The sequence below is a fragment of the Mesocricetus auratus genome, unplaced genomic scaffold (assembly GCF_017639785.1).
Source record: "Mesocricetus auratus isolate SY011 unplaced genomic scaffold, BCM_Maur_2.0 Super-Scaffold_100007, whole genome shotgun sequence".
NCBI lineage: Eukaryota > Metazoa > Chordata > Mammalia > Rodentia > Cricetidae > Mesocricetus > Mesocricetus auratus.
Window position 1 is genome coordinate 4,762,588 of NW_024429191.1, and position 25,720 is coordinate 4,788,307.

The following is a 25,720-nucleotide window of genomic DNA, read 5'->3' on the forward strand; positions in this document are numbered from 1 at the left end:
GACACAGCCCTGATTAATTAACTTTTTATGGGCGGTAGTTACTCACAAAACACTGCGTACCATAATTGAATCTCTTTACATAACAGTCATGGTACAAAAGTTTTAGTCAAATCCAAATTAGTCAGAAGTTTCTAAGGCTGTTATAGGTCTGATTAGGATGTGCTTGCAAGAACTGGCAAGAATTTGAACTTGGAGAGAGATGTGTAGTCTTGAAAGGAAATGGGGGGGGCACAGTGACATCATACCAGCTTGACTGTCAAGGCAAAATGTAATGATTCAAGTCTTTATTTCAGCTAGACTTTGAAGAGAGACTGAGATGTCTCAGTTTTCTCTTGCTTGATGTGACTGCTCCCTCTGAGTGACTCTGGCAAATTCTTTTCCTTTTGTTTAGTCTATAAAGACTAATGAAGACTCCATGAGGCAAATTTTGGTCTGCTGCTGGGCTTCATTTCCTCGTGTTCTCTCACATCTTGCCCCTTTATGCTGATATCAGCATATTCCAGCACAGTTATGTTTCCTCTCTCTATTGTTGGCTTTTCTTACTGCCTCTTTGATGGACACATCCTTCTATAGCTCTTCATTGAACTATCCTGAGAGCTATATTTTGGGAACTACCATGTCTCTAACATGTGAAAAAAATGACCTGGCACAAGGAGATCACTGGAATGTTATTATTGTAATCTCAGATAATCAGAATTCTGCAGCAACTCAGTTACAGAGAAAAAACTGGGTGGCTGATCCTAACCTTGAACCTGGAAGTCTTAAGATGCTGCCCAGGCAGGTGGCTCACTCTAAGGATAAAGCATCATTTACTCATATTGCTAGTATTGAGAGATCCTGGATCTCACTTGTCTAAACCTTGGGCAGAGATAACTGCAGTAATCCTAGCAAAGATGTGATCACAGTTGGCAGATATCTATCCTGTGAGACTCCATTATCTGATGGAAGAGATTCAACTGCATGATAGCAGCTAGCATTTATTAACACTTGCTAATTGCCAGATGCACGGATTAACCCATTAGCTCTTTGAAAAACCATATGAATCTGGAGTATTGCTAATTTTTTTTGGCTTTTCTATGGGTATTTGGAGTCTAGAGCAACTCTTTAGCTTCCAAAGTTGAGACTCTGAGCCGTATCTTATCACCCAACCCCTGGGCATTCCCAGTCTAGTTTCTGCTGTGCTTTCTCTCTTTTTTTGAGGATATCCTAGTGAGGCTTCCCTCTTATTGCCTGCATGAGCTGCAATATCCTCTATTGTGTTTCTAGTTCATCTGATAGAACGAGCCTCAATCCATCACAGATTGGACGAATCTGCAGGGAACTCCCTTGACAAACTTCCTGGAGATCTCAACATACTCCTTGTTGGGGACTATGTTGGGAGAGGGACTATACTGTCATTGCCCTATGTGTTTATATTCTGAGATTTCAAGACACTTGTGAAAGTTCCATTGCTCTTCCACTAACTCGGTGCAGTACACAGAGATGGCCGTAGATTTATATTGATAAAAATCCAAGTGCAGTCCGTTTCCCTTCCCTATCAGGATTATATACACATTTGGATATGAGCCAGGGATGTATAAGCAAACTACCCAACATATAGAGATTTGTAAGTAGCAACAAGTGTTACATAGAGCGTCACCAATAGAGGACTCAGTTGTACACACAAACCTAGTTACTGTAAGTTCATGTTGATTCAATTCTGCTACAACTTTTGAATTTGGAAGAAAGATCTGAATAAGAAATATATTTCAGCCGGGCATTGGTGGCACACGCCTTTAATCCCAGCATTCGGGAGGCAGAGGCAGGCGGATCTCTGTGAGTTCGAGGCCAGGCTGGACCAACAGCTTCCAAAACAGAGAAACCCTGTCTCGTAAAACCAAAAAAAAAAAAAAAAAGAAATGTATTTCAGGGCTTAGGGGATGGCTTATTAGTAAAGCGAGTATCCTGCAAGCAATGAGGCCCTGAGTTCAATCCCAATAACCCTTATTTAAAAGCCATATGTGACACTTGGGAGGGAGAGACAGACAGATCCCTGTGGCTTACCTCACTGTCCTGCTGACACCCGGCTCCCCCTCACCAAATCAGGGAGTTCCAGGCTCAATGAGAGACTCTGTCTCAAAAAAATTAGGTGGAGAAAGATAGAGGAAGGCACTCTGATCCACATCTGCTCTCCACAGGCATGCACACATAGGTGCACACACACCCATGTCCACATCTGCTCTCCACAGGCATGCACACATAGGTGCACACACACCCATGTCCACATCTGCTCTCCACAGGCATGCACACATAGGTGCACACACACCCATGTCCACATCTGCTCTCCACAGGCATGCACACATAGGTGCACACACACCCATGTCCACGAAAAATAAAAAACTGACCTACCACTTTGAGGTACAGTATTTATTGGTCTATATGTAATTAATTTGTTAGTTCTGTTATCACATATTATTTTACCCACAGCTTGGTTTAAAATAAATCTCCTGCTCGTACATAAATGGATGAGCTAGAAGAAAACCATACAGAAAACCAAGCACAATGAACACGTAGGGATTTGTTCTGGATCACAGGATCGGTGTTCCCCAGGCAGAAAGATTTCTTTACCCAAAACAGTCAATTTTGAAAGGCAGAACAAAAGTCCGCACTCGTTACCCATGCACAGGAATATTCTCAAATCCCTCATCTGTGTGGAGCTGAGCTGGTCTCACCAGCTACCACTCTGCTCCCACTTCCTGTGGAACCGAGCTAGTTTGTCTCCTGTGCTACAAATGGCAGGGTTAATCCAGCAGGTGCATGATGGGTGCTTCACGACTTCTGGGTATGCAGTCCCACACTCCCTGTGGAAGAGGTCCCAGTGATCCCTCTAACTCATAGGTATTGACAGACGTCCCCCTGGCAAGATTTTTGTAACATTTCATTCAGCAAAATGGAAATGAATCTCCATCTTGGAGTGTTTAACTTGGCAGTACTGCAGCCAGCATTTGCAAAAGTGCTTTCTGTTGTTGGAGAAGCATAGAAGCTGGAATCTATTTTAATTTAGATGGAACCATTTGCCATAATCTCTTAGTTTGACAAAATCAGTACCAATGTCAACTTAGTTTTGTCCCCACCCCACCTCCTGCCTACAGGAAGCCAAGAGGGGAAAAAAAGAAACCAAATAGTTTATATAAATAATGACTTTATCCAGTGCATATATATACAGTAAAGGTTCAATTGTTAAATCATTCATGATCTATCTAACAGCTGGCTGGAACAGTGAGCTCGATGGATTGCCTCTCAAGGTAGGAAGCAGGGCAAGTGAGATAAATTAGCTGCCTTATGCTGGGCTAGATTTCCCATGGTTCTCTGGGGCTGCTAGTGCTCTCAAGCTTGAGGTCCTTAGAGGGGGGCTGGCAGTGACTCACAAGACAGGCATGAGATGCAAATGCTTTTGTTCATTTCATAGCTGGCCATCACTGTGAGGAGAGATATTCTGTCTGTCAGGGTCTGAGGCCATCTGCCTCTCAGGATCAACGTTTAGCTTAGAACAAAACAAACAAACAAAAAATCCCCACAAAAACAAAAACTGACTCTGAGCCTTTGCTCAACACCCAAATCAAACCTGTAGGACAGGTGCCATCTGTATCTGCTAATCCCATGTCTGATTTAGGAGCTGGAATCCCAAGGCCATGCTATAGACGGACTGAAGGAGGGCCATTTGGAAACTGCTCAGTTGTCCAGTCAGTAGACTAATAAAACCTTCCCAATTAGGTTCTGCAAGAAGCTTGTCTATTTCTTGGTAGCTGTTATGACTTTAGAATTCCGGAAAGAACTTACATGGCCATTTCTTTTAATACCCACATACAAGTGAGTATCCAAGACAATTTACATAGCAAAGACAGTCGGTCACATCACTGCTACCACACTAGCAGATCACACATCACCGCAGCCCTCAACTTTTCTCTGTGTTGTGGGAAAGTACCGGCAGAATTTTGTGAAGCCACTGATGGGAACCAGAATGTGTTAGTGGAAAGTAGGACTCTGTGTGGTTAGAAGTGATTTCTGCCTGGGGAGCTAAGGGGAGAAGACCAAATATATGAGCATGAAGGGGCTAGCGAACCCTCAGGTATCATTCCTTAGGTGCTCGTGTTTTTGAGACAGAGTCTCTCACTGGCTTGGAAGCAGTCAATGCTACCACCAAGCTGGGAGTCCAGCAAGCTCTCTGAAACCTGCCTGTCTCCAGATCCCCAACCCCGAGATTACAGTATGTGCCAACATGATCAGTGTTTCTTAGGTGTGCTTTCTGGCTTAAGCTCAGGTCATCTTGCTTTCAAGGTATAAACACTTTGCTGCTGAGTTATCTTTCCAGCTCTTTCTTGCATTTTTTTTTTTACACAGAAAGAAATGAGGCATCAAAAACCTGCTTTGCAAGCAAACAAAACCCAAGGAGATAGGTGTATGCATGCAGCCTGGGTATTTGGGCTTAAAGCTGCATTTCCTCACCACTGTGTTCAAGTTCTCTGGTAGCCCTAGGTTGGCCTGTGATGGTTTTTAATCTGAAGTTGAAAAAATGATTTAAGGAAAGTTCCATTAGCAGTGACAAATGTTTAAATTCTTGGGTGGATACGAACGTTCCCAGGTTCCCTTTCCTTCCACAAGAGGCACATGCTCATCCTTTTTTGGCATCCTTGTACTGCATGCATGGAGCCCTCTACTTGTACTTCTGTCTTTAAGATCAGAATATCCATGCAGGGAGCCCCTGGAATCTCCCTTCCAACTCTTGAAATACACACGCATGCCCTTTCTCCCATCCTTAGTTCTTAGCTACTGTTCTGCAGGTCTGCAGACCTTGGGGGCCTTAGGGTTAGCTGCACACCTGGCTCAATTTGCAAATCTGAGTTCATTAGGATTGTACACCTACTGTGTGACATCACACTGCCCTCTGTTGCCCTTCAAGAGCCAAGTTTGTTTTTATACCTTTACCTCTAGAACGTGTATGGGCAGAGGTCTGACTGAAGAACACTACCCCAATCCCTTCCTATTTTTAAATTCACAGTAGTTTCAGAAGGCAGAGTCATGCAGAACAGCACTTGAAAAATAAACTTCTCCACACAAGCTTCTCAAACTACTGAAGGATTTCTCTGTTGCTCCTATTAGGGCTGGAGAATGGGTGGCCATTGTCAAGGAGCTGAACCTAGGATCTGCAGCAGGCGCTTGATCCTCTTAAGCAAATGTGAGCGTTAAAAAGTGCTTTCTCTCAATGCTATCACAGGCTCTGTTGTTTCCAGGGAATTTCCCCAGCACAACTGCCTTACCGCTTTTCAGAAACATCTCATCTCAGCCTTGTTCTCTGGCTTTGTGTGTGCTGGAATCCCAGGGCAGCATAGTTTATTGTTTTAATATCTGTCTGACACAAAGCAAGTGCATCCTCCAGTGACTCCTTATCTGTCATATGTATTTCTCTGAAAGAAATATCAAGACAAATAAGATGTTTGGGGGCGCACCACAGGATGGGAGCTTTGCAACTGGCAGTCTTTTGCAGAAGGCAGACCCCCATTTGCAAAAGACAAAAGCCACTCTCCTGCATTGAGATTAATAACCAAATGGAGGATGCAAGATAGTAGTCACTTGAAAAGAGGCCTCTGGCTGGCAAGCCCTTCCCTTCAAAGAACTGGGGTTGTAGCTGTGTATGGTGGCACATATCCATCACAAGTTGAAGCAGGAGGATGGAAAGTTCGATACTCATACATTATAGGTGGGAGTGAAAATTCATATAGCCACTCTGGAGGCACTTCCTCAGGAAAATGGAAATCCATCTACCTCAAGATACAGCTGTACCACTCTTTAGCATATCCTAAAGGATGCTTTATTCTACTACAAAGACACTTACTCAACAATGTTCACTGTTGTTCTATTCACAGTAGCCAGAAAGATGTTCCTCAACAGAAGAACAGACTAAAAATGTGATACATTTATCAAATGGAGTATTAGTCAGCCATTTAAAAAAACATGAAATTTGCAGGCAAATAGATGGAACTAGAAAAAACCATCCTGAGCTGTAATATGTAGAACTACATAGAGTAAGGAAATAGAGGGAACAGATAGATCTCCTTGGGGAAGGGAATAGAATAGATAATTTTGAATGGACCAAGGTGGGGTCTGGAGTGTGAAGATCAAGAGGGGAGGGGACAGAGGAGGTTGTGAGAGAGAACACAAGGAGAGACAGCTAAATTTGAGGGATAGCATTGTAACTTAATACAGTAGAAACTTCTTAAAATATATACATATATGAAGGTGATCTAAATTAAATCACCAAATAATAGGAGATACAGAGTCCCAACTGGCCATTCATTATTACCAAAGAAGCTAATTGAGTTGCTGACCAGAAGGCCCCCTTTGGAATCCTTAAACAGCTGAGCCTGTTTCCAAGACTATATATAGCTAGTCCTCCCCAAATTGACTTCAAGGCACCTACACAACTCATGGAACATGGAAATGTTCATCTGGTGCCTACATAGAGCCTCCACTCCTGTGTTCTAGTGTATTTGGTACAGGAAGTTATTCTGAATGCTACTAAGTTGTTACAAAATGAGAAACATAAACACAGTCAGCCACAGATGCTTTGATCTAATATGGTGCACTGCCTGCAAGATAAGCTAGGGCAGTGGTGGCAAAAAGCTTGTGTGAGTGATCAATAACTGATTTGACATAAGGCACCCATTCCACAAGATGGAGCCCATACCCAATACTGCTTAGGCAAATAGGAACCTGAGACTAGATAGCCCAAGGGCCTAGGGTAAATTAAATAATTGTGGTCTTAAAACAATGCCGAAAACAGTGATCAAATGACTCCTAATAGTATTCTATACTCATAGATCAAAACCTTGTTCAGCCATCATCAGAGAAGCTTCCTACTGCAGTAGATGGGAATATTGATACCCATATCCAGACATTATGCAGAGACCTTTGGAACATTCAGCACTAAAAGGGTTATTTCCATCAAATTCCTCTCCTCAGAGCTCAGGGAGCCCCATGAAAGAGAAGACAGAAAGAGTATAAGAGCCAGAAGAGATGGAGGACATCAAAGAAAAAAGGGCCTCTAAACCAACATGAGCAAAGCTCATATAAGCTCACAGGGACTAAAGCAGCATACACATGGCCTGCATGGGTCTGTACAAGATCATCTGTATATTTATATCTACATAGATAGACAGATAGATAGATAGATAGATAGATAGATAGATAGACAGACATAATGACTTCCAATTTAGTGTTTTTATGGGATTTCCTGAGTGTGTGATTGAGTGGGTCACTAATTTTTTTACCTTCTCATAGGCTCTTTTTCTTCTCCTGGTCTGTCCTATCAAACTTGGATATCATAGTTTTTATTTAATCTTATTATATTTTATTTTGTTGTATTAAAATGAATGAATGAATGAATGACTCAATGAATAAAAACCTAGCCACCAGGGTAAAGGTTGTCAATTGAACTGTCAAGGTTACACCTGTTGGGAATGGGAAAATTAGTGTTCTCCAATAGAGTGACAACTACTCTAGGACAAGCCCCATATTCTGGAATGGTTAACCAATACATAACAGATTCCACAGGACTCTCTCTCTCTCTCTGTGTATATGTGTGTTATGTAGTTGGCATTTGGTAGTTTTTGTTCTTTTGTTTTGTTGTTTTCTATTTATGTTATTTTTCTGGTTTAGGGGAAGTTTGTTGTTGTTTTGGGTTTTTGCTTTTTTTTTCTGAGACAGAACTTAAAGTTGGGTGGATAGGAAGGAAAAGAGGGTCTAGAAGGACCTGGGGGAGGGGAATAACATTACCTAAGTGTATTTAAATTCACACAGTCTAACCACCACATACTTTTTTTTCCAGGAACATGACTGTGAGTAAAAAATGAGCAATATGTGTATCTTCAAGGTTAAAAATGATGCCCTGAAACATTGCTTAGAAGTAAGGGAGCCCTCACTTGGAAAAAGAAGGCAGGGTTCCTAAAGACTCTGTATCACCCAGCTCTCAGAGCAAAATTGGATGGAGTGCTCCACCATCGTGTGGAGTGCTCTGTCATGTAAGAATCTACCCTGAAAGAAAAGGACCTTGCTCGTGTTAGCTTGATGATTTGGGCAGGAGCTACAGCTTTGTTCTAGAGTTTGCTTTCATTGGTAAAAAAGAGAAAACCCAGACAAGTCTTGCCAAGTGCCAGCTCTCTGCAAACAGCTGGATCAAAAAGCAATGAAGGAGAAAGGAAGCCTGGGCAGCATGCCCAAGGGTCGTGAGTAACCTTTCTATGCCACTAGTAGAGTTCCTCACCCTGACAAACTACTCACCCAGCTTGGCAATCTGAATACAATTGCTTAAGATAAACACCCAGAGAAGAATCTTAGTGGAAGAAACTAGGTTGTGCCTTTTTTAAAAATAAAAAAAATGAAATTAGCTACTAATTGCTTCCTTTAAGACTGCTATAGAAAAGGGCATTGATTTTAATATATTTGAAAATAATCGCTATGAACTTGAAGATTCAACCATTGGGGCAACAGATTAAAATATAATTAAACAATAGCATTTGAGGAGGCCATTAGCATAATTTTTAAAGGTCACATGGCTGATCTGTGACAATGAGAATTTGAAAATATGTAGGTGAGATGACTGATGTCACTTAAAATAGGAACAAGCTAAGCTTGTGTAATCATATATGAGAGGCTGTAATGTCACCATATATTCTTAGTACTGAAAAAAGACCCTTTGCATGAGTGCTTAGACACTGTTCCTGCAGAGACAATTTGCAATAACTTAGAGTATCAGGTACCTATGAAGAATATAAATTTAAAAACATGAATATAAAATGCACATTTTGTTCCTTCTGTTTTGAAGATGGGTTCTTACTATGTAGCTATAAGCCTGGCTAGTATCAAACTCAGGACTCACCTGCCTCCCTAGTGCCCTAGCGCTGGAATCAAAGCCATGAACTATCTCATGTGGCAATAATACATGTTTTCACTCATTTTAGTTTTACAATTCTTATAGAATGGGTAAGGATAGAGTCTGGCTTGTGACTTTGGTTGGATAACTTCTTATATCATTTCCCCCTTCATTTTGTCAGAGAATCCGTGTGATACTTCTATATTTGATATATAAAACATGCCCCCAGTTTGCTTTAGAGCAGCTAGATAGATCCAAATGAATCCTTTCTGAGGTATGTCTGGTTTACTTCTGTAAAGAAGATGGAAGTATATCACACTAGTACACAGATCCATTCTGTCTAATACGTTCACTGACTACTTGCCCTGTGTGGCTAACTAACATGATGAATGCAAATAATTAGCTTCTCTAAGACCTGTCCATACTGTCCTATAGAATGCACATGTGGAGAATTTGTTCTGGGAGTTCTAGAGACCAATACCAACACTGTACACCAACTCTTCTCCTGATAACAAGAGTGGAAACAGAAGGTCAGGCAAGTCCAAAGAACCTAACACATTTGGTGGCCTATCTAGTTTGTCCCTCTCTCGCATTTTGGGAATTGAGGGGTCAGGTTTTTTCCCAGCAATGAGGAGTCTCCTTGCTTTCATTTTTATGACTGTCATGAACCTCTACTTCAACTCTGCCCTTCTTGATTTTGTTTCAGAAGCCCAGTAACCTTCCCAAGAACTAACTTTTGAGCACCAACACTGAAGAGGCCACATTTGTCAACTAAGAGAATCTCCCAGGACAACATAGAGTGCCTGCATTAGATAACAAATGAAGAGCACTGACCAAGAGACAGAAGGAGACGACCCAAAAGGCCTGGGAGTGACTTTAGTTATCCAGTCTATGCTGGACATCAGGTAGGGAGACTCCCAGGCCTTCCTTCCAATCTCATGTTTCCTCTCATGCCACTGTCTCTCTGTGGCCATATTTACATATATGTGTATTTATATACATATATACAATTTAACCAGAACATTTTTGCATTGCTGTCTTCCAATGAAACTTTGGACTTGCAAGCCTTGCAAACTAGCTATAAGCTGGTCCTATTTCCCACAGTGAACCTTCTCTATGCAAAGGAACAGATCAACACACCTGCTACACAATGGGGGACTTTTGGGTGGCTGGCACATTTAAAATACTTTACCATTAATTTGCAGCGCTATGATAAATGTAGGAGATGGCCTCATCGCCTTTCCTCCCACAACCTTCCCCACCTACCAACGCCCATGTACCATCATGAAAGTCATGGCAGGTTTAATGAAGAATGGCTAGTACATGTCTGGGATGTGGGATTGCTATGAATGGGAGCAAATGGAGGGATTTAGATACTAAGGCAATGAAGAAACAGACATGCTTATGAAACTCCACTACACCCTATGGGAAGGACACCCTCAAGGAGTTTAATGAGGGGTAGAGACTTACATGGTAAGGAGATGAGTGGACTCATATATACGTATCACAAAACAAAAAGAGCCATAACTGTGGGCTTACTTGCGGAAGTATATACAAGTGAACTGGGGCCACTGTACATGGAAGATCCCTCCTGGTTGGCCTGGCACAACAGCACCGTGCCTACAAGAGAGAGAAAGAAAGAGAGAAAGAGATGGCATCTGGTTTGGGGACAGCACACTACATCTGAGAACATGGTAACATAAACAAGAAAGGCAGAGAAATGAAAACACAGCCGCATCTCAGCGCATAGGAAGCCAAAGAGACCAGAGAAAACCCACCCACCTGCATACCCCACCGAATGCATGCCATGCCATTTCACATGAGGGTACACTAAATAAAGGGTATGGTTAATGCTGTACAGCCCACTTTTATATCAGCGATAGAAGTACTATGGCATTCTCAAAAGGGGTCTTAAGAAATAGCAGCAAACCCATCACCCATGCTCCAGTAAGCATCCCCAAGTAAATGCATTTGATCTCTCCCCAACCCTCCCCAAAGAAAGTAAAAGAGAGATTTTGGAAGGGAATTAATATGAGCAGGAGGAGAAAAGAGAAGATAATGGAGGAATTGATGAGATAAATATATACATGAAATGTCATAATGGAAGCCTTTATCATATATAATCAATATATTCTAATTTAAACCGACTTTTAAAATATCAATAAGAACCAGACAGTAAGCTGGACTGAAAAACCCCTTTGCTATGCAATCTTTATAAGTCATTGTGCCTCTCTGGAACTCACCATTCCTATCTGAGAAACTGGGATAAATATACCTACCTTCAAAACGTGTCCATAGCAAGGACTATCATGTAACAATTATTCCACAAATGGGAAGAACAGAAACTGATTTGTTTAGGTGCAACTTTTCCTATGCCTGCCCTAAAGTTTTATCTTGGTGGATGACTTTTTTATGGGGAGAGTGGGAGGAAGGCAAGGCAGAAAAGAATGCCAGATACGTTGTCACTATGGCTCAACCTGGATACACGCCCAACCCTGTGGGAGAAGACTGCTGGCCTACTAGCTTTAGGTAGCACCCAGGAGCTCTGTCTCCTGTTGCAGAGTTTGCTTAACTGACCTGCAAGCAGCCAGGCACTGCAGGGAGGGCTTGCCTCGCCTGATTTAAAGGACAGGGCAGCTGGCTTATTGGTGTAAAATGGAAATTTACAGCGAGAAGGAATGGTGGAGTCCTGAGACATTTCCTACTTCTGTGCCATGCTTTGAACTACCCAACCACATCAAAGAGGACTGGCCTGAGGCCTCTTCTGAGTGTTAACTTGCCTCTGCTACTGCTTTTGAAGCCAAACTCAGAGACTGCAGAGAGTGAGCAGGCTCAATGCATATGGGGAAAGGGTTGAGGGGTGCTGGAAACCCTTCCCTGCCCTTTCTGTTGACATCCTGCTTGGGAAGTCAACCTTTCTTGCTTATTTTGATACTGCAGCTGAATGTCATCTTCCATGGAAAGAAGCCTATCTCAGGAACACACTGCAGGAACAAAGTCACCCTGGGGAAGGGGTCTAGCATCCTGCCCTACATTCCACCAACTCAACAGACATGTAGTTAAGAGTCATTTGGGTTCTAGAGACAATAAAGCTGGTTTTCCTGTCTGCCCTGTGCCCAACTCCTTCATATTCTAACATGAGACATGGTACATTGGATAGACTAACAGTTCTCCTTCAAACCAAGGCCCATCTTATCTGTGTGCTTCTCTAGAGTTTGAAAACAATTTCCAGGTTAAAATAAAGGTGTGTGTGTGTGTGTGTGTGTGTGTGTGTGTGTGTGTGTGTGTGTGTGTGTAAGCCAGCAATCAATATCAAGTATCTTGTATTGTTCTCCATTTGACTTTTTTGATGAGGTCTTTTATGGAACCTGAGGTAACTAATTTAGAAAGGCTGACCGGAAGACCACTGAGCTTTTGATGCCGGTGCTGGGAATCTAAACCAAGTCCTCCTCGTGCCTTTATGGCATGTATGTCACCAACTGAACTATTTCCCTGGCTCCCCCCTCAACAAAGATTTTATTTAAACTTCAAAACCATCTTCTCCTCTTCCAGTCACTGTCTATTAATGCTATTCCTATCACACAGAAAATTAGCTTGTACTTATGCTTGTACTTGGAGAAGAACCATCCATGCTTCATTTTCCTTTGTACTCAAAATAGTCATGGCATAAAAATGAACCCAACTGGCATAGCTTGCGAGTCAATACATTAAAAACTTGGGTGGACCCTTGTCATGATAAACTTCTGCTGAACTGAATTCAGCTTCTATTTTCTTCTTCACTAAGTTTATCATCATGCAAAAGATATGCCATGGTCTAACTTGCCTAACACGTCTGGCTGCAATTGGTGATTGGCAAGAGAATTAAGAGCAAGTAACTACCAGTGAGAATGGGTGAACTCTAAAAATCAGTCACTGGGAGGTGAACTACATACCAGGACAGGAAGCCGTCCCAGGAACAAGTCCTCTGTAAAGCCCTTGCCGTGGTGGGTATCTCATCTGTTTTTGCTCACTGCTAAAAGTCTTACAGATAAATATAGGTTACTATAGGATGCAGAGAAAGTTACAATTCTGAATCTCCAACATGAAGATCCTGGTTGATGGCTTTTGCTACTCTCTCCTCCTGTGTATCCCTGGTTAAAAATCCACCATTGCAACAAGACCTGGAGTTTCTTGGGGGAGGGTGTGCCAGGATTTCAAAAAAGGAAAATCATCTAATTTTAGCCAAAACACAGCTAAAGGCCATTTCAGTATCTGCTGTTGAAGCCCCTGGGTTAAGTTTCAATATCCTCAGTTCAGTGTGTAGAATTCCACTGGGACCCAACACAGATTCGGAATAGAAAGATAAACTCTGACAGGGCTTGCTTAATGAAGCTCTCTCATTCTTCTTGAGCTGTGGGTCCTGAGAAGCCAACCTGGAATCACTTCTTTGGATGTTCCCTTAGTAGTAAAACAGTACAAAACAAAATAGTCTTCATGCAATGATTTTAACCTTCTGTAAAACAAAATCTATGCTTGGTCATTAAGACCTGATTTTTATTTTACCTAAAAACATCCTCTAAATTAATTTGCAAAGTGCTTATCGTGAGTTATCTTCCCACTTTGTGACCTGTGTTTAAAGGAAAGCCTTGGATCCAATAAAAACAAAACCACAGAGAGGAATGGGGCAGCCTCCATGCATCTCGGGGAGAGGGCTGGTTAATGCATATTTGTTTTACAAAGTAGGTCAAGTAGCTAATAGGGTAAAACCAGCCCTATGAAGACTGTTTACAAAATCATTGGAAGCACTTCCCAACACAGCATATGCATAGCCTCTCAAGAGTTCCTTGAATGCTGTTTTCTGTTTCTTTCTAATCCCAACAGAGACCATGCAACTACTGTGAACCAGCATCTATAGCCACAGGGTGGTTATATCTGCTCTTACAAATCTCTTCCTTGACTTAAGCTCTTTGTATATGAAGAGCAACAATGGGTCTAAATTACACTCTTACCTAACAACTTTGTAGCCAGGACAGACATCACTAATAAGTTTTAATATCACCTATTCATTAGTATTATCCTGGAGTGTCCAGAATTATTCTGAATCCGGCTACTGGCAGTCGCTGCCACTTGATGTGAGTTGTTAGGGAAGGGAGTTCTCTATATCCTCTTTGCCCTAACCCTGATTTAAATCAGATGGAATTAGTCATTGTACCTCTGACAGGACTGAATATTTGTATTTGCATGTGGTACAGCTTTTTTTTTTTAAATTGTCTTTTCTTGTCTCCCTTCTGCATAGTTTAAAAGTGACCTCTTCCAGTCCCACTCATCAAGAGTGAATTAATTACTCCCTCTTCATGGTCTTATCATATTCATTTTCATTCCCTGGCGGACCCTTTCTCCTATTTATATATGGGGTTTCCCTGTAGAAATCCCTAAGCAGGGCCCGATCGCGCTTATCATTCTATCCCAGCATCAGTGAGATACCTGACCCTGGGCAGGAACTAATGAGTGGAGTTGAGTTAGAACACTTTTTTTTATGATCTATTTTTATTTTCCTTGCAAAAAATAGTACTTTTCCCAACTAGCCTCTCTGACAGGTGCCTTATATTTCCTGTGTGTGTGTGTGTGTGTGTGTGTGTGTGTGTGTGTGTGTGTGTGTGTGTGTGGTGGTACATGCATGTGAGTACATGGGTAAACCTGCTTGTTACTAAGCTGAACAACTTGATTTAGATTTCTAGGCCAGGCCAGGATATAGGGGTCTTTGTTTCCTTTTGACTAACATTGCATTGAGACAAGGCATCTCCTTGACCTGGAACTTGCCCCTTTTTACTAGGTAAGGTGGCTGAAGATGAGCTCTTGGGATCCATCTGCTCTAACCCCTAATTCTGGGGTTATAGACAAACCTCCACCATGCTAGTCAAGTCAGTCAAGAACAAGTTCTTTGCTGGGCTCCTCATGTATTTTCTCCTGTTCCTCAGCCTTGTAAGGTAACATAGTATGTGAGAGGAAGGCCAAGGGACTGAGAGAGGGCAAGAAGTTACTTGCCTGAGCTACTCTCTTCCTGGGATCATTTGGGGGAAAGATGGGGCTTTAAGAATCACTGTTCAGTGTAAGGGATTTGTAAGTGTCTACAATGTGCCAAGTGACTTGCTAGCTCTGGAGTGAGGCTATCTGTGGAACTCCTTGTATATTTCTTTTGTGAACACTTAGCATACTATCCTTTCTGAAATTCACAGGATCAGCGGCAAAGACAAACACAAAAAGGAAAAAAAAAGGAAAGGATTTTGAGCACAAACTTTTCGATCAAGTGTATTACTCACTGGGATTAATAAGATTAATAAGCTATTTCAGGACAATTTTTATTAATGGTAATTATGGCTGGAAAGAATGTAGCTTTTTTTTTTCTTTCTGTGGCCTGCAGCAGGCAAGACTGAGAAAGCTTAGTAAGTCATCAATGCCAGAAATTCTTTGAATTTTTCTGGGTAGGGAAGTAAGAGAGTTGGGAAAGGGGAAAACATCATCAAAATCTATTGTAGGAAAAAATTAAATAAAAAAGGTTAAAAATGTGTGTGTGTTCACATCTGTGCAGGTGTGTGTTGAGGCCAGAGGAAAGACATGAAACACTGGGAGTGGTTTCTCAGGCACTATCTACCATGTGATAAGTTCTGTCACATGAGACATGTTCTCTTACTTGCCTGGAGCATGCCTAGTAGCTTAGGTTACCTAGCTAGAGAGTCAGAGAAGTTTCCCATTCTCCTCTAAGATATTACTGAGATTATAAACACACACCCCTATGTCTGGCTTGGTTAAAAACAAAAACCATGGAGTCTGAGGGCCGAACTGAGGTCTTCCACTGAGCTATCCCCCAGTCACAGAAAAAGAATGCTATATTCCACACTTGTCAAGGAATATTTACATGCCTTTGCTCACCCCCAGCTAAGAAGGTCAGGTAGCGTTGTTCCTTTAGGTTTTTTTAAAGACAAAAATCAACCATGCATTTTTCCCCCCAGAAGCCTAATTGTCAGTCAGGCAAATTTTGGAGGAAAAGCAAGTTATTTGGGCTCCAATAACTATTCACTTTATCAATGTAAATGTTTGCCTTTTGCTTTGATCATTATTGAGTGGTTTTTAAAAGCTTTAAAAATAAGCTTAAAAGTGGGAAAGTGATCCTAAGTGAACAACCCAGCTATGCACACCTGAGAAACAGACACCTTGCTCAAGCAGAAACCTGACTACTTCCTTCTTTGCAGCACTAGACTCTAATCCATTATGGGGTTCTAAGATAACCTGGATGAGTGGGAAATGGGGTCTCTTTTCAGACTTTAGCCCAAACAACAACCATATAGGGATGCACACAGGGCTAAAACTATCCACCGGACTTAATAGATCTAAATATTTTCCCCATGTTTTGTTTGGGAGAAACAGTCTCATGTAGCCTAGGCTATCCTCTAACTCACAATGTAGCCAAGAATGACTTTGAACCCCTGATCTTCCTGCTTCTAGCTTTCAAGTGTTGGGAAGGATTATAGGCATATACCACCACACCTGGTTTCTGAGGTGCTAAGGAGAGAACCCCAGGCTTCCTGAGTGCCAGGCAAGCACTTCCATGAACAAAATGCAATATTATTTTTCTTCTTCTCATCTAACACATGGTAGATAGATCTCTTTACTCTGCAATCTGGGGAAGAATAGCTCCTTCCAGTGTCACTTACTCAGTGAATTGTGGAGGTGAGAAGCTATACAGCTGCTGACTACATGATCCTTAGAGGGCCCTGTATGCTTTCATACCCAAGGGAGGGGTGTGTAAGCCTACCCTCTGTTATAGAAGAGCTCTCATGTCACAAAAGCCCATGTGGTCCAGTTCTAAGCCTCAGGAGTTCTGAGTCTGACATTCCCAGGGATGATATTCAAATATTACAGCTGAGTTAAATGAGGCAGACCCTCATGGTACAACAGTGCTGTTCTCCTAAGAGGCAACTTGGGCACAGGCTTGAACAGAGGTACCAAATGAATGTACAAGGATTGTAATCATCTTCACGAGATAATAAATGGATCATCCAAAGACTACGACCAACCAACACTACTCTTTTGCTGTTAGCCTTCAAAATTTTGAGAATAATTATTTCTGTCTACCTTGTCTGTGGTGCCTTGTTAGGTCCTAGAATGTTAGTGCACACACAATCTCCTCACTGATCCTGCCTTGAGGGTCAATGAGACACTTTACCAGCTTGTCCTCCCAGCTTCAAACTTCTGCTAGACTCAAAGGTGTGAGCTGTTCCCATTAAGTCTCTTGAGAATGCACTGTTTCTAATTGACAAATGAATCCAAAGCCACAAAGAGCAGAAGATGCTTCTAAAGTCATACATTTTTGAGCATCCTGCGAGCATTAAGCTAACACTACCATAGAAAATATGCTGGTCTTCCAGCAGCATAATGTTCTTATACCTGCCTGAAAGATGCACTTCTCTGAAGGGCTACAATAGAGCTTCCAGCACAGGGATATTTCCATTTATCTGGGCACAGATGTCACTGGGAAATGTTGCATGTATATAAATCGAAATGTGTTTTAATTGTACTGGGAGATTTCCATATTTAAAGGGGCCCTGAAGCAAATCTATTCTGTAAATAATCCTTCAACATAATTTATTTTTTCTAAGTTTTGATTTTCATAATATTCATAAAGAAATGCACCATTTCTTATCTTCCTTTTCACTTCTTAATTTGGCACAATTTTAGGCTTTGCATAAAAGTTCCAAGAAAATGTTTACAATTTTCTCCTTGATCATTTGTATAAAATTTTGGGAGGCTCACTCTCTTACCAATTTTAGGATACCTGTGGCTTTAGGAGAAAATACTTAACTCAATATGTGATTAAGATTAACAACAATAATTCCAGAAGTTTCTTGTGTGTGTGTGTGTGTACATGCATGCTGTACCTGTGTGCCCAAGTGTGTGTAGGCCAGAGGTCAACAAGAAGGCTGGGTTGGGTGCCTGGGCCACCCAAGAATCTTCCTGTCTCCACCTTTCCAGTGTTGGTATTACAGAACTAGTTTTTGCCTGAAGAGCACATTACCAACTGAACTATTTCCCTAGCACCCAGAAATTTCTCAGTGAATGCCCAAGAAACTCCAGTTACACTTTGAACTACCATTTACCCTTAAAAATCTGTAATATAGGAACTATTGGCTAGACGTGGTGGCATATACCTATAATCACAATACTTGGGAGGCTGAACAGGAGGATCATGAATTCTAGGCAGGCATGGGATACACACTAAAACCCTGTCTGAAGCACACTAATGGCACTATATTTTTTATATAATTTATACCTAATACACAGATAAAGCTACAGGAACACAGAGAGATTTAGCATTGTGCTGACACTGCAAATGATTCCAAACAGATTCTTCAATTTGAGGTTTAAATAATATTTTCAAAATAAGGTGTCAACAAACCATATCATATTCAGGTAAATCTGGCTCCCACCAATTTTTATTATGTTCTACATGATAAAGACTCAGCTTTACACAGTTGAAAACAAATGAACAGAACAGCATTGTTGACCAGCGAACTTGTCTTAAACTTACACAGTGTCTATTAATGAAGTTTTATTGGCTCACAGCCATGTTCACTTCCATACATACAGTATACAGCTACATTGTACTATTGACAGGGAGTAGAGACTGGCAAGAGAAGCCTGAAGGGCTGTAGAGGTTGAAATACATGCTATCCACTTCTTTTCAGAAAATAGCTACATACCAGTCCCACTATTTGAAGTCACATTAACAGCAATCTCCTTTAGATATACCTGAGCCTCAACTCAGAAAGTGGACACTAAATATTTCAGAAGACATCATTTTATCAATACTGACCAAAATTTAATTTTATGTTTTGTTAAAAAATCAATGAAAAACATATGGACATGGTTTTGTTGTTGTTGTTGTTGGTGGTGGTGGTGGTGTGTGTGAGAGAGAGACAGAGACAGAGAGAGATGGAGGCATGTTAAGATCAGAGAACAATCCCAGGTGTTATTTTGGAGATGGTCTCTCATTGGTTTGGGACTACTAATTAGGCTAGGTTGACTGGGAAATAGTGATCTGCCTTTCTCTTCTCCAACATCTGAATACAAGCCAGTGCTACCTTGCCTGGATTTTCTTTTTAATGTGGCTTCTGGGGATTGAACTCAGGTCCTCATGCTTACATGGCAAGACATTATTGACTGAACTATCTCTCCAACCTGGATGACATGATTTAAAAAAAAATTGCCTCAGATTTTTTGACTCAATGTTCAAATGTATGAGTCAATGGGTTTGGTGGTGGAGTGGAAATGATTCCACAGAGTCCAAATGGAAGTCTAGCAACTGAGCTGCAGCAGAAGCAATGGAAATCACTTTTATTTCCTAATGTTTAGACTTTAGGGATACAAGGGCCCAGACATAGAAAGGAAGATCCAGACACATGCACTTTACACCCTGATATGCTATGTGTTGTCTGGTGTTTTCCAGGCAGGCTGTTGTCTAGCAAGTCAGGGCTATGACCTGAGGTTCTGCACACTTTCTTCCCCACTTTCCCTCCCCCATCATATCCCTGGGAATATGGCTGGCTCCTAAAACAGTGAAGAGTCTCAAAGCTGCCTGGAGAGGTTCCACATGTCTCCTCCTCTTTAAATTCTACATGCTATCACATAAAAGATGCTCTGCCTATTTTTCTGAACTGGAGGAGCCCAACACCTTGAATTGCCTCCTCAAGGGAAAATAAATTTCACCTCTGAATCTCTCAGAAAGTAACTGGATGTGATATTTAATATGCTCCACAGAAATACACAAACACACACACACACACACACACACACGAGAGAGAGAGAGACAGAGACAGAGAGAGAGAGAGAGAGAGAGAGAGAAACTTAAGTATACTCTATAGAATAAAAGCAAACATAATATTTCAGGTAGTGAAACTTATTCTCAAAATGACAGAGAACTATTAATATCATCCAGGGTTCCAATTCTTCATATAGCATGCACATCAACAAAAAATAATCAGAAAGGCCTAAAGAGATGCTTCTTTTTTTCCAGGCAAAGCATCAGTAATATTGGGGAGTTTATGCCTTAGAATGATAAAGGGCTTAATATAATGATTACTGTACATCGATTAACCTTTACATCAGATTTGAATATGTAACCCATTAACTAACTTAATCTCTGAAACAATAACAGCCATTGGCATTATTCTCTGAATAATCCGTGCTTAGTTACCATAATGATATACAGTTAATGAAAACCCCATTAGAATGTTGCATGTGGCATAATTAATTCTGGCTGTTTTCTTTTGGTATAAATAGCTAATGTAGATACTGAATTCTGTTTTCCTCTGGCCTTATTAATATTTCATAAACCAATATTTTGCCTGTAATGGGTTGTAATAGTTCTAAGTAAGTCCCAGAAACATTAACTCCTAGTGATGTTGTTCACCCAAGTGGGAGTGTGCCATGTGTGAGCTGGTTCTTCAACACCATGACATTTTCAAAAGACAGTGAAGGCTGACAAGTTGGAGATATGACTCACTGCTTTAGAGCTCATCTGCTGTTACAGAGAGCCTGAGCCTGTTCCCAGCACCCAGCTACCATGGGGCAGCTCACAACCAATTGGAATTTCAGCTCTATGGGATCTGATGACCCTCGCCTCAGTTGCATATACCCATCCCACATACACATAGTTTAGAAAATATTTTTAGCTGGGTGTTGGTGACACACGCCTTTAATCCCAGCACTTGGGAGGCAGAGGCAGGTGGATCTCTGTGAGTTCGAGGCCAGCCTGGACTACAGAGCGAGTTCCAGAACAGAAAAAAATTTTTTTAAATAATTAAAAGGCAATGAAATAGTTTTGTTTTAAATTTGCAGAACACATAATTTACATCAAGGATATGATAAAAATATTTAGCCAACTTGACTCTACTTATACAACAACTTAATTAGCTGAACAAATAGGAGTAGCTATATATTTTTGGAAAGAATACTCAATGTTGGAAGCAAAAATATGAATCTACAGCACTGAATAATTTATAATCAAAGGACAATATAACATAAATAGCTCTAAAGACATTCACTGCTTCCTGTTTGAGGTATCTGGTAAGTCTCTTGCCTGGAAAGAGGTTGAGAGAGAAGGAAATTGATTCTATGGTCATATCCTTGCTGGTCCTCGCTTAAATTGAGTTTTCAGTTCAGGGGACTGATGAGTATATGTTGGTGGTATGAGCTTTTCTTGTGTGTGTGTTTTAGTATGTACATATGTGTGCATAAGAGAGTATTCATGTGCATATGTGTGTGAGAGTATTTGTGTGCATGTGTGTTTGAGTGTGCCCATGTTTGTGAAAGAGAGTAGTGTGTGCATGCATGTGAGAGTATGCATGCCTGTGTGTGTGTGACAGAGAGCATGCGTGTGCATGCATGTGTGTGTGACAGAGAGAGAGAGAGAGAGAGAAGAGAGAGAGAGAGAGAGAGAGAGAGAGAGAGAGAGAGAGAGAGAGAGAGAGAGAGAGAGAGAGATGTGTGTATCTGTGTAGAGGACAGGAAACAGCCTTGAGTGTCATTCTGAATTTCCTTTTGAAGGCATGGACTTTTCCTGGCCCTGAACTTCACCTGCAGGCTAACTGACTGGCAAGTGAGCCCAGGTATTGATTTTTGCCTTCTCAGTGCTGGGATTATAAACGCACTCTGATACTGCCATTTTTATAAAAGTGGGTTCTCTGGATTGAATTCAGTCTTTGTTTAGCATGGATTTGGGAGATCAAATTTGAGTCCTTTTACTTGCAAACTACTGAGTCATTTTCCTATTGCAATGACTGCCTTTATGAATAATGATATCTGGGTACTTCAGTTTTTTAAAAAGTAGATTTTCAATATATTATCTTATAATTTCATGTGTACAGATAGTGCATTTTAAATGATTCATTTTGTTCTTTTTGATTTTTGAAGTGTGCATTAGTAGACTCTCATTCCCCGTCATCTCTTCCACCTCTGCTATTTGTAGTCTCTCTTGGTGACCTTTCCCCAAGTTCCTCCTTGCACATCCTATGTGTCCTTTGCTCATCCCATCCTTCCTCACCACATAGCTCTGATTATAGATGTGGGCATAATGGAACAGCAGACATTTTCGTGTGTTTGTATTTTAGCTGTGCTTTCAATGACAGCCTACCCCTCAGAGGACACCCTCCAGAATGCATATTCCTTCCTGTAGTATTTTCAGCACCATTTCTGTTGAAGGTATCCTCTGATCTCAGCAGATCAATACTCCTCAGCCTTTGGAAAGAGCTTTACTTCACCCAGAAATTCCCACCTGTGGTAACAGATAAAGATCGACCCCCTATGTCTTCTTTATTCCTTTAGAATCTCTTAATGGAGTCTAAAGTTAAAGGTTGAGGGATGTCCTGGGACTCTACCAACCTTACTACCTCTGCAATGAACTTTTTCTACTGTTTCTGTCAGATGAACTTCTATTTATACTTAAAGACTCAATTTACATCACCCTTTTGGCTTCTAATGCAGGCATGATGACTGCTGTTAGCAGTGGTGTGTATGTGTACATATGCTTGTGTTGGCATGCTCTGTGTTGTTGGTGGTGTCTATGTACATATGCACATATGTGTGTGTGCAAGTTATATGGTGTTTTTGGTGTGTGTGTGTGTATGTGCATATGCACATGGGTGCAAGGCCCTGTAGTATCTTTTTGTACACTGAGTGTATAGCTTGGCATCCTTCAGAAGCCTTATGTATTTGAAGAAAGGCATAGTTCAGATCTGTTATGTTGGCTAAGTGTCTGACCTTTGTTCTATAACTTTGTACTAAAGAATGACTTAGGATGGAGAGATGGCTCAAAGAACAAAGCATAAGAATGGGGACCTGAATCTGAATCTCCCGAGTCCACATAAAACCTGGACATAGTAGCTTATGTAAGACAATTTCTTCAACTGAGAGATGAGTGGTGGAGACAGAATACCTGTAAGTCCACAGACCAGCTAGCCTCAAACAGATAGCCACCAACAACTAAAAGGTGACCTTGATTTCAAATGAGGGAGGAATAGCAACTACACACTCACACACACATACAAATCATATTGTACACATACTGTGTATGTGTGAGCAGGATGAATGAGTAAATGGAAGCAAATGAGTAGCATTTAAAACATTTGCAATGATCTCATTCTTTTGTTATTCCATGATGAGTCTAGCACAGCTAAGGTGCATCAGTGAAGTTCTGTGTGTCCATGTCAAGGGCAACCCTAACCCAAACAAAACACTTGAAAGCCACCCTCTCTGTGTGGCCTACATGCAACTCTTCTTATACCAGAAAGGTCCTGCCTCCCTTTGCTGTCAGAGGAACAAATCTTGACAGACTTCTCATGCAACAGTAAAAGAGAGAGCAAATTTATTTTTAAAATGCATTTATTTTAACCATCTCAGCAAGTTCTGATCCTATCTGAAGATCAAAACCCCCCACAGACTCCATCAAAGTTGAGCTATGTTTCCTCTGTGGGCCAGGCAAGGATACAGATAAAAATTAAGGCCAAATGTGAGCAGAGATGGAGTGAAATCTGATAAGACAGATGGGGGGAGAAGAGGGCATGAAGCAAAGTGAGTCTCATCCCAATGAGGAGGCAAAGGTAAACAGATGTACAAGATAAGGTCTCTGAAGTGGAACATTTTCAGGCTGCAAATCTGCTGCTTAGGGACTGAAATCTGGATGCCCCTGTTCCAGCTCACTGAAGTGCACTGCATTTGAATTTAGCAGATGTGTAAATTATACACAGCATCCCAGAGCCAAAGGTCACTGTTGGCGAGAACATTCTCTTTAAGTACAAAGCTCAGCATCCAAGTCCAGCCTGTTCCTCTGGGTGGGGATGTCAAGATATTCATGGCATGAGGGATGTTGGAATACTTATTTCTTGAAGGGCTTTGAGGGGCAGTGGGAACCTGCAAACATATACCACCATATTCCAAAGTACTAAAGTTGTACACCAAATTGCATGGTTATTGTCATACAGGTACCCTGAGCTCAATCTTCAAATCCTATAAAATGTACCTGGGATCACAGCTCCTCTCTGCCAATCCTTCCCTGGTGCTGTGATAAAGGCTCCAGGAAAAGCAACATAAGGGAAATGGTTTATTTGGGTCACAGTTCAAGGGTAGAGTCCATCAAAGTGGGGAAGGCATGATGACAGGAGCTGGTCATATGTGTCCACGGTCAGCAAGAAGAAATCAATGGATACTCATGCTAACTTTGTGCTCTCTCTTTTATCCAGTCTGGGACTTTAATCCATGGAATGATGCCACCAATACTCTTTACACTCCTATCATCCTGGTGTAGACACCCTCACAGGAATGTACTGATTCTTGTCTTCTAGGTTATTCTCTTGTCAGGTAGACAATCAATAATTAACCATCACACTATGACTTCTGAGCAATCTCATGTTTTATAGGTGCTAACATGTTCAAAGTGCAGGAGAGAAGCTAGAAAGAGATTCACGCAAAAGTGTGCAAATGTAATGGATTCATTGAAGGGCAAGTGGGGAATGGGATCCACACTAACTTCCTCCAGCCCAGTTCTGAGATGAATCATAGTTCACAGTGGCCAAACACTCATAGAGAACCCACACATTTGTACAGATAATCCAAGGTCAAATACACCTGCCCCTTTGAGATAAGCAATCACAGAGTGCTATATCCCAACTCTTTGTTTTTAAACTTCACATTGAGATCTCAATCCACTATCCCATCACCTCTTCTCATGGGATATGGTCTAGGGCTAGGCTCTGTGATATGGACATAGCCAGTGAAGATGACTTCAGTGATCACACCAATCCCTTAAATTTATATCTTACTTTAGAGCAGGTGAGGTTCTCCTGCCCTCATTATTGTACCTAATCCTATCCATGCCCTTGGCACCGACTTACTTTAAGACCTGATCACCTTTCAAATGAGACTTTGAGGTCTAGCCTGCCCTTTCTTTTAGTACCTTTTTGTTACCCCCCCTTTCACAACAAACAAAAATAGTTTTAGGTGTATCAACCAAGGCTCCTTATTCCCTTCTCAAATATAGCTAATGAGAATAATTGGCAACAGGGCCACATCCCCTCCTCCAAAATCTTAGTTTTCCACTTGCCATATGATGCCTCTCCTTATTTTGTCCCTTTCTTTCTAAGGTAACCTTTCTCATCTTTGAGACATAACCCCATCTTTGATCTGCAATTCACCAGCAGTTCCTTTCCTTTCTCTATCGATTGTGTCTCCTGGAGTAATGTAACTAAATTGCAATTTTCCTTTGCAGGCTAGGTGTTCCTGAACCATGGGAGTGAGTTATGTGTGTTCAAGTGCTACATCTCCTGAATCTTGTTAAGCTTTGCCACCTTCTAGCCCCACTGATGGAATATTTAATCACAGAAATGAGCTGGCTGATATGATGTACAGTGTGGGGAAGCTCTGCCCTGTGGATCTTACTGGCAATTGAGGATCAGAACGGTGCCATTTATCAGTACTACTATGACAACTTTGAATCACCTTCTGTTTCTTATTTATTTTGCTTCACTTATTATGAACATTAAAGGTATATTGAATCAACCATTTTACTGGATAGGTATCATCTCTAAAAAAAAAGAAAACACTACATTTTCAAGTGGTGAGGATTTTTGTATGTGTGTGCATGTGTGTGTGCACATGTGTATACATGAATGTGTGTTTTGTGTGGACATGTAGAGGTAATAGGATAAGTATCTACCTTGTTTTTTGAGACTGGAGCAGGGGGCTTGAGATGTAGGCTAGACTGACTGGCTGTGTGGTTCCAGG

The 25,720-nt window shown here is 41.3% G+C and overlaps 1 protein-coding gene across 9 annotated transcripts in view; it reads right to left on the reverse strand.

The window, feature by feature from the left end:
- Rbfox1 (RNA binding fox-1 homolog 1) overlaps positions 1-25,720 on the reverse strand; it is a 2,068,553-nt gene that overhangs the window by 61,987 nt on the left and 1,980,846 nt on the right. For 8 of the 9 annotated variants that reach the window (XM_040747948.1, XM_040747949.1, XM_040747950.1 and 5 more), the window contains one exon: positions 10,448-10,528. The exons of the other annotated variant lie outside the window; for it this stretch is intronic. In XM_040747948.1, coding sequence (XP_040603882.1) covers positions 10,448-10,528 — 81 coding nt within the window. The remainder of the gene's footprint in view (positions 1-10,447; positions 10,529-25,720) is intronic. 9 annotated transcript variants of the gene reach the window in all.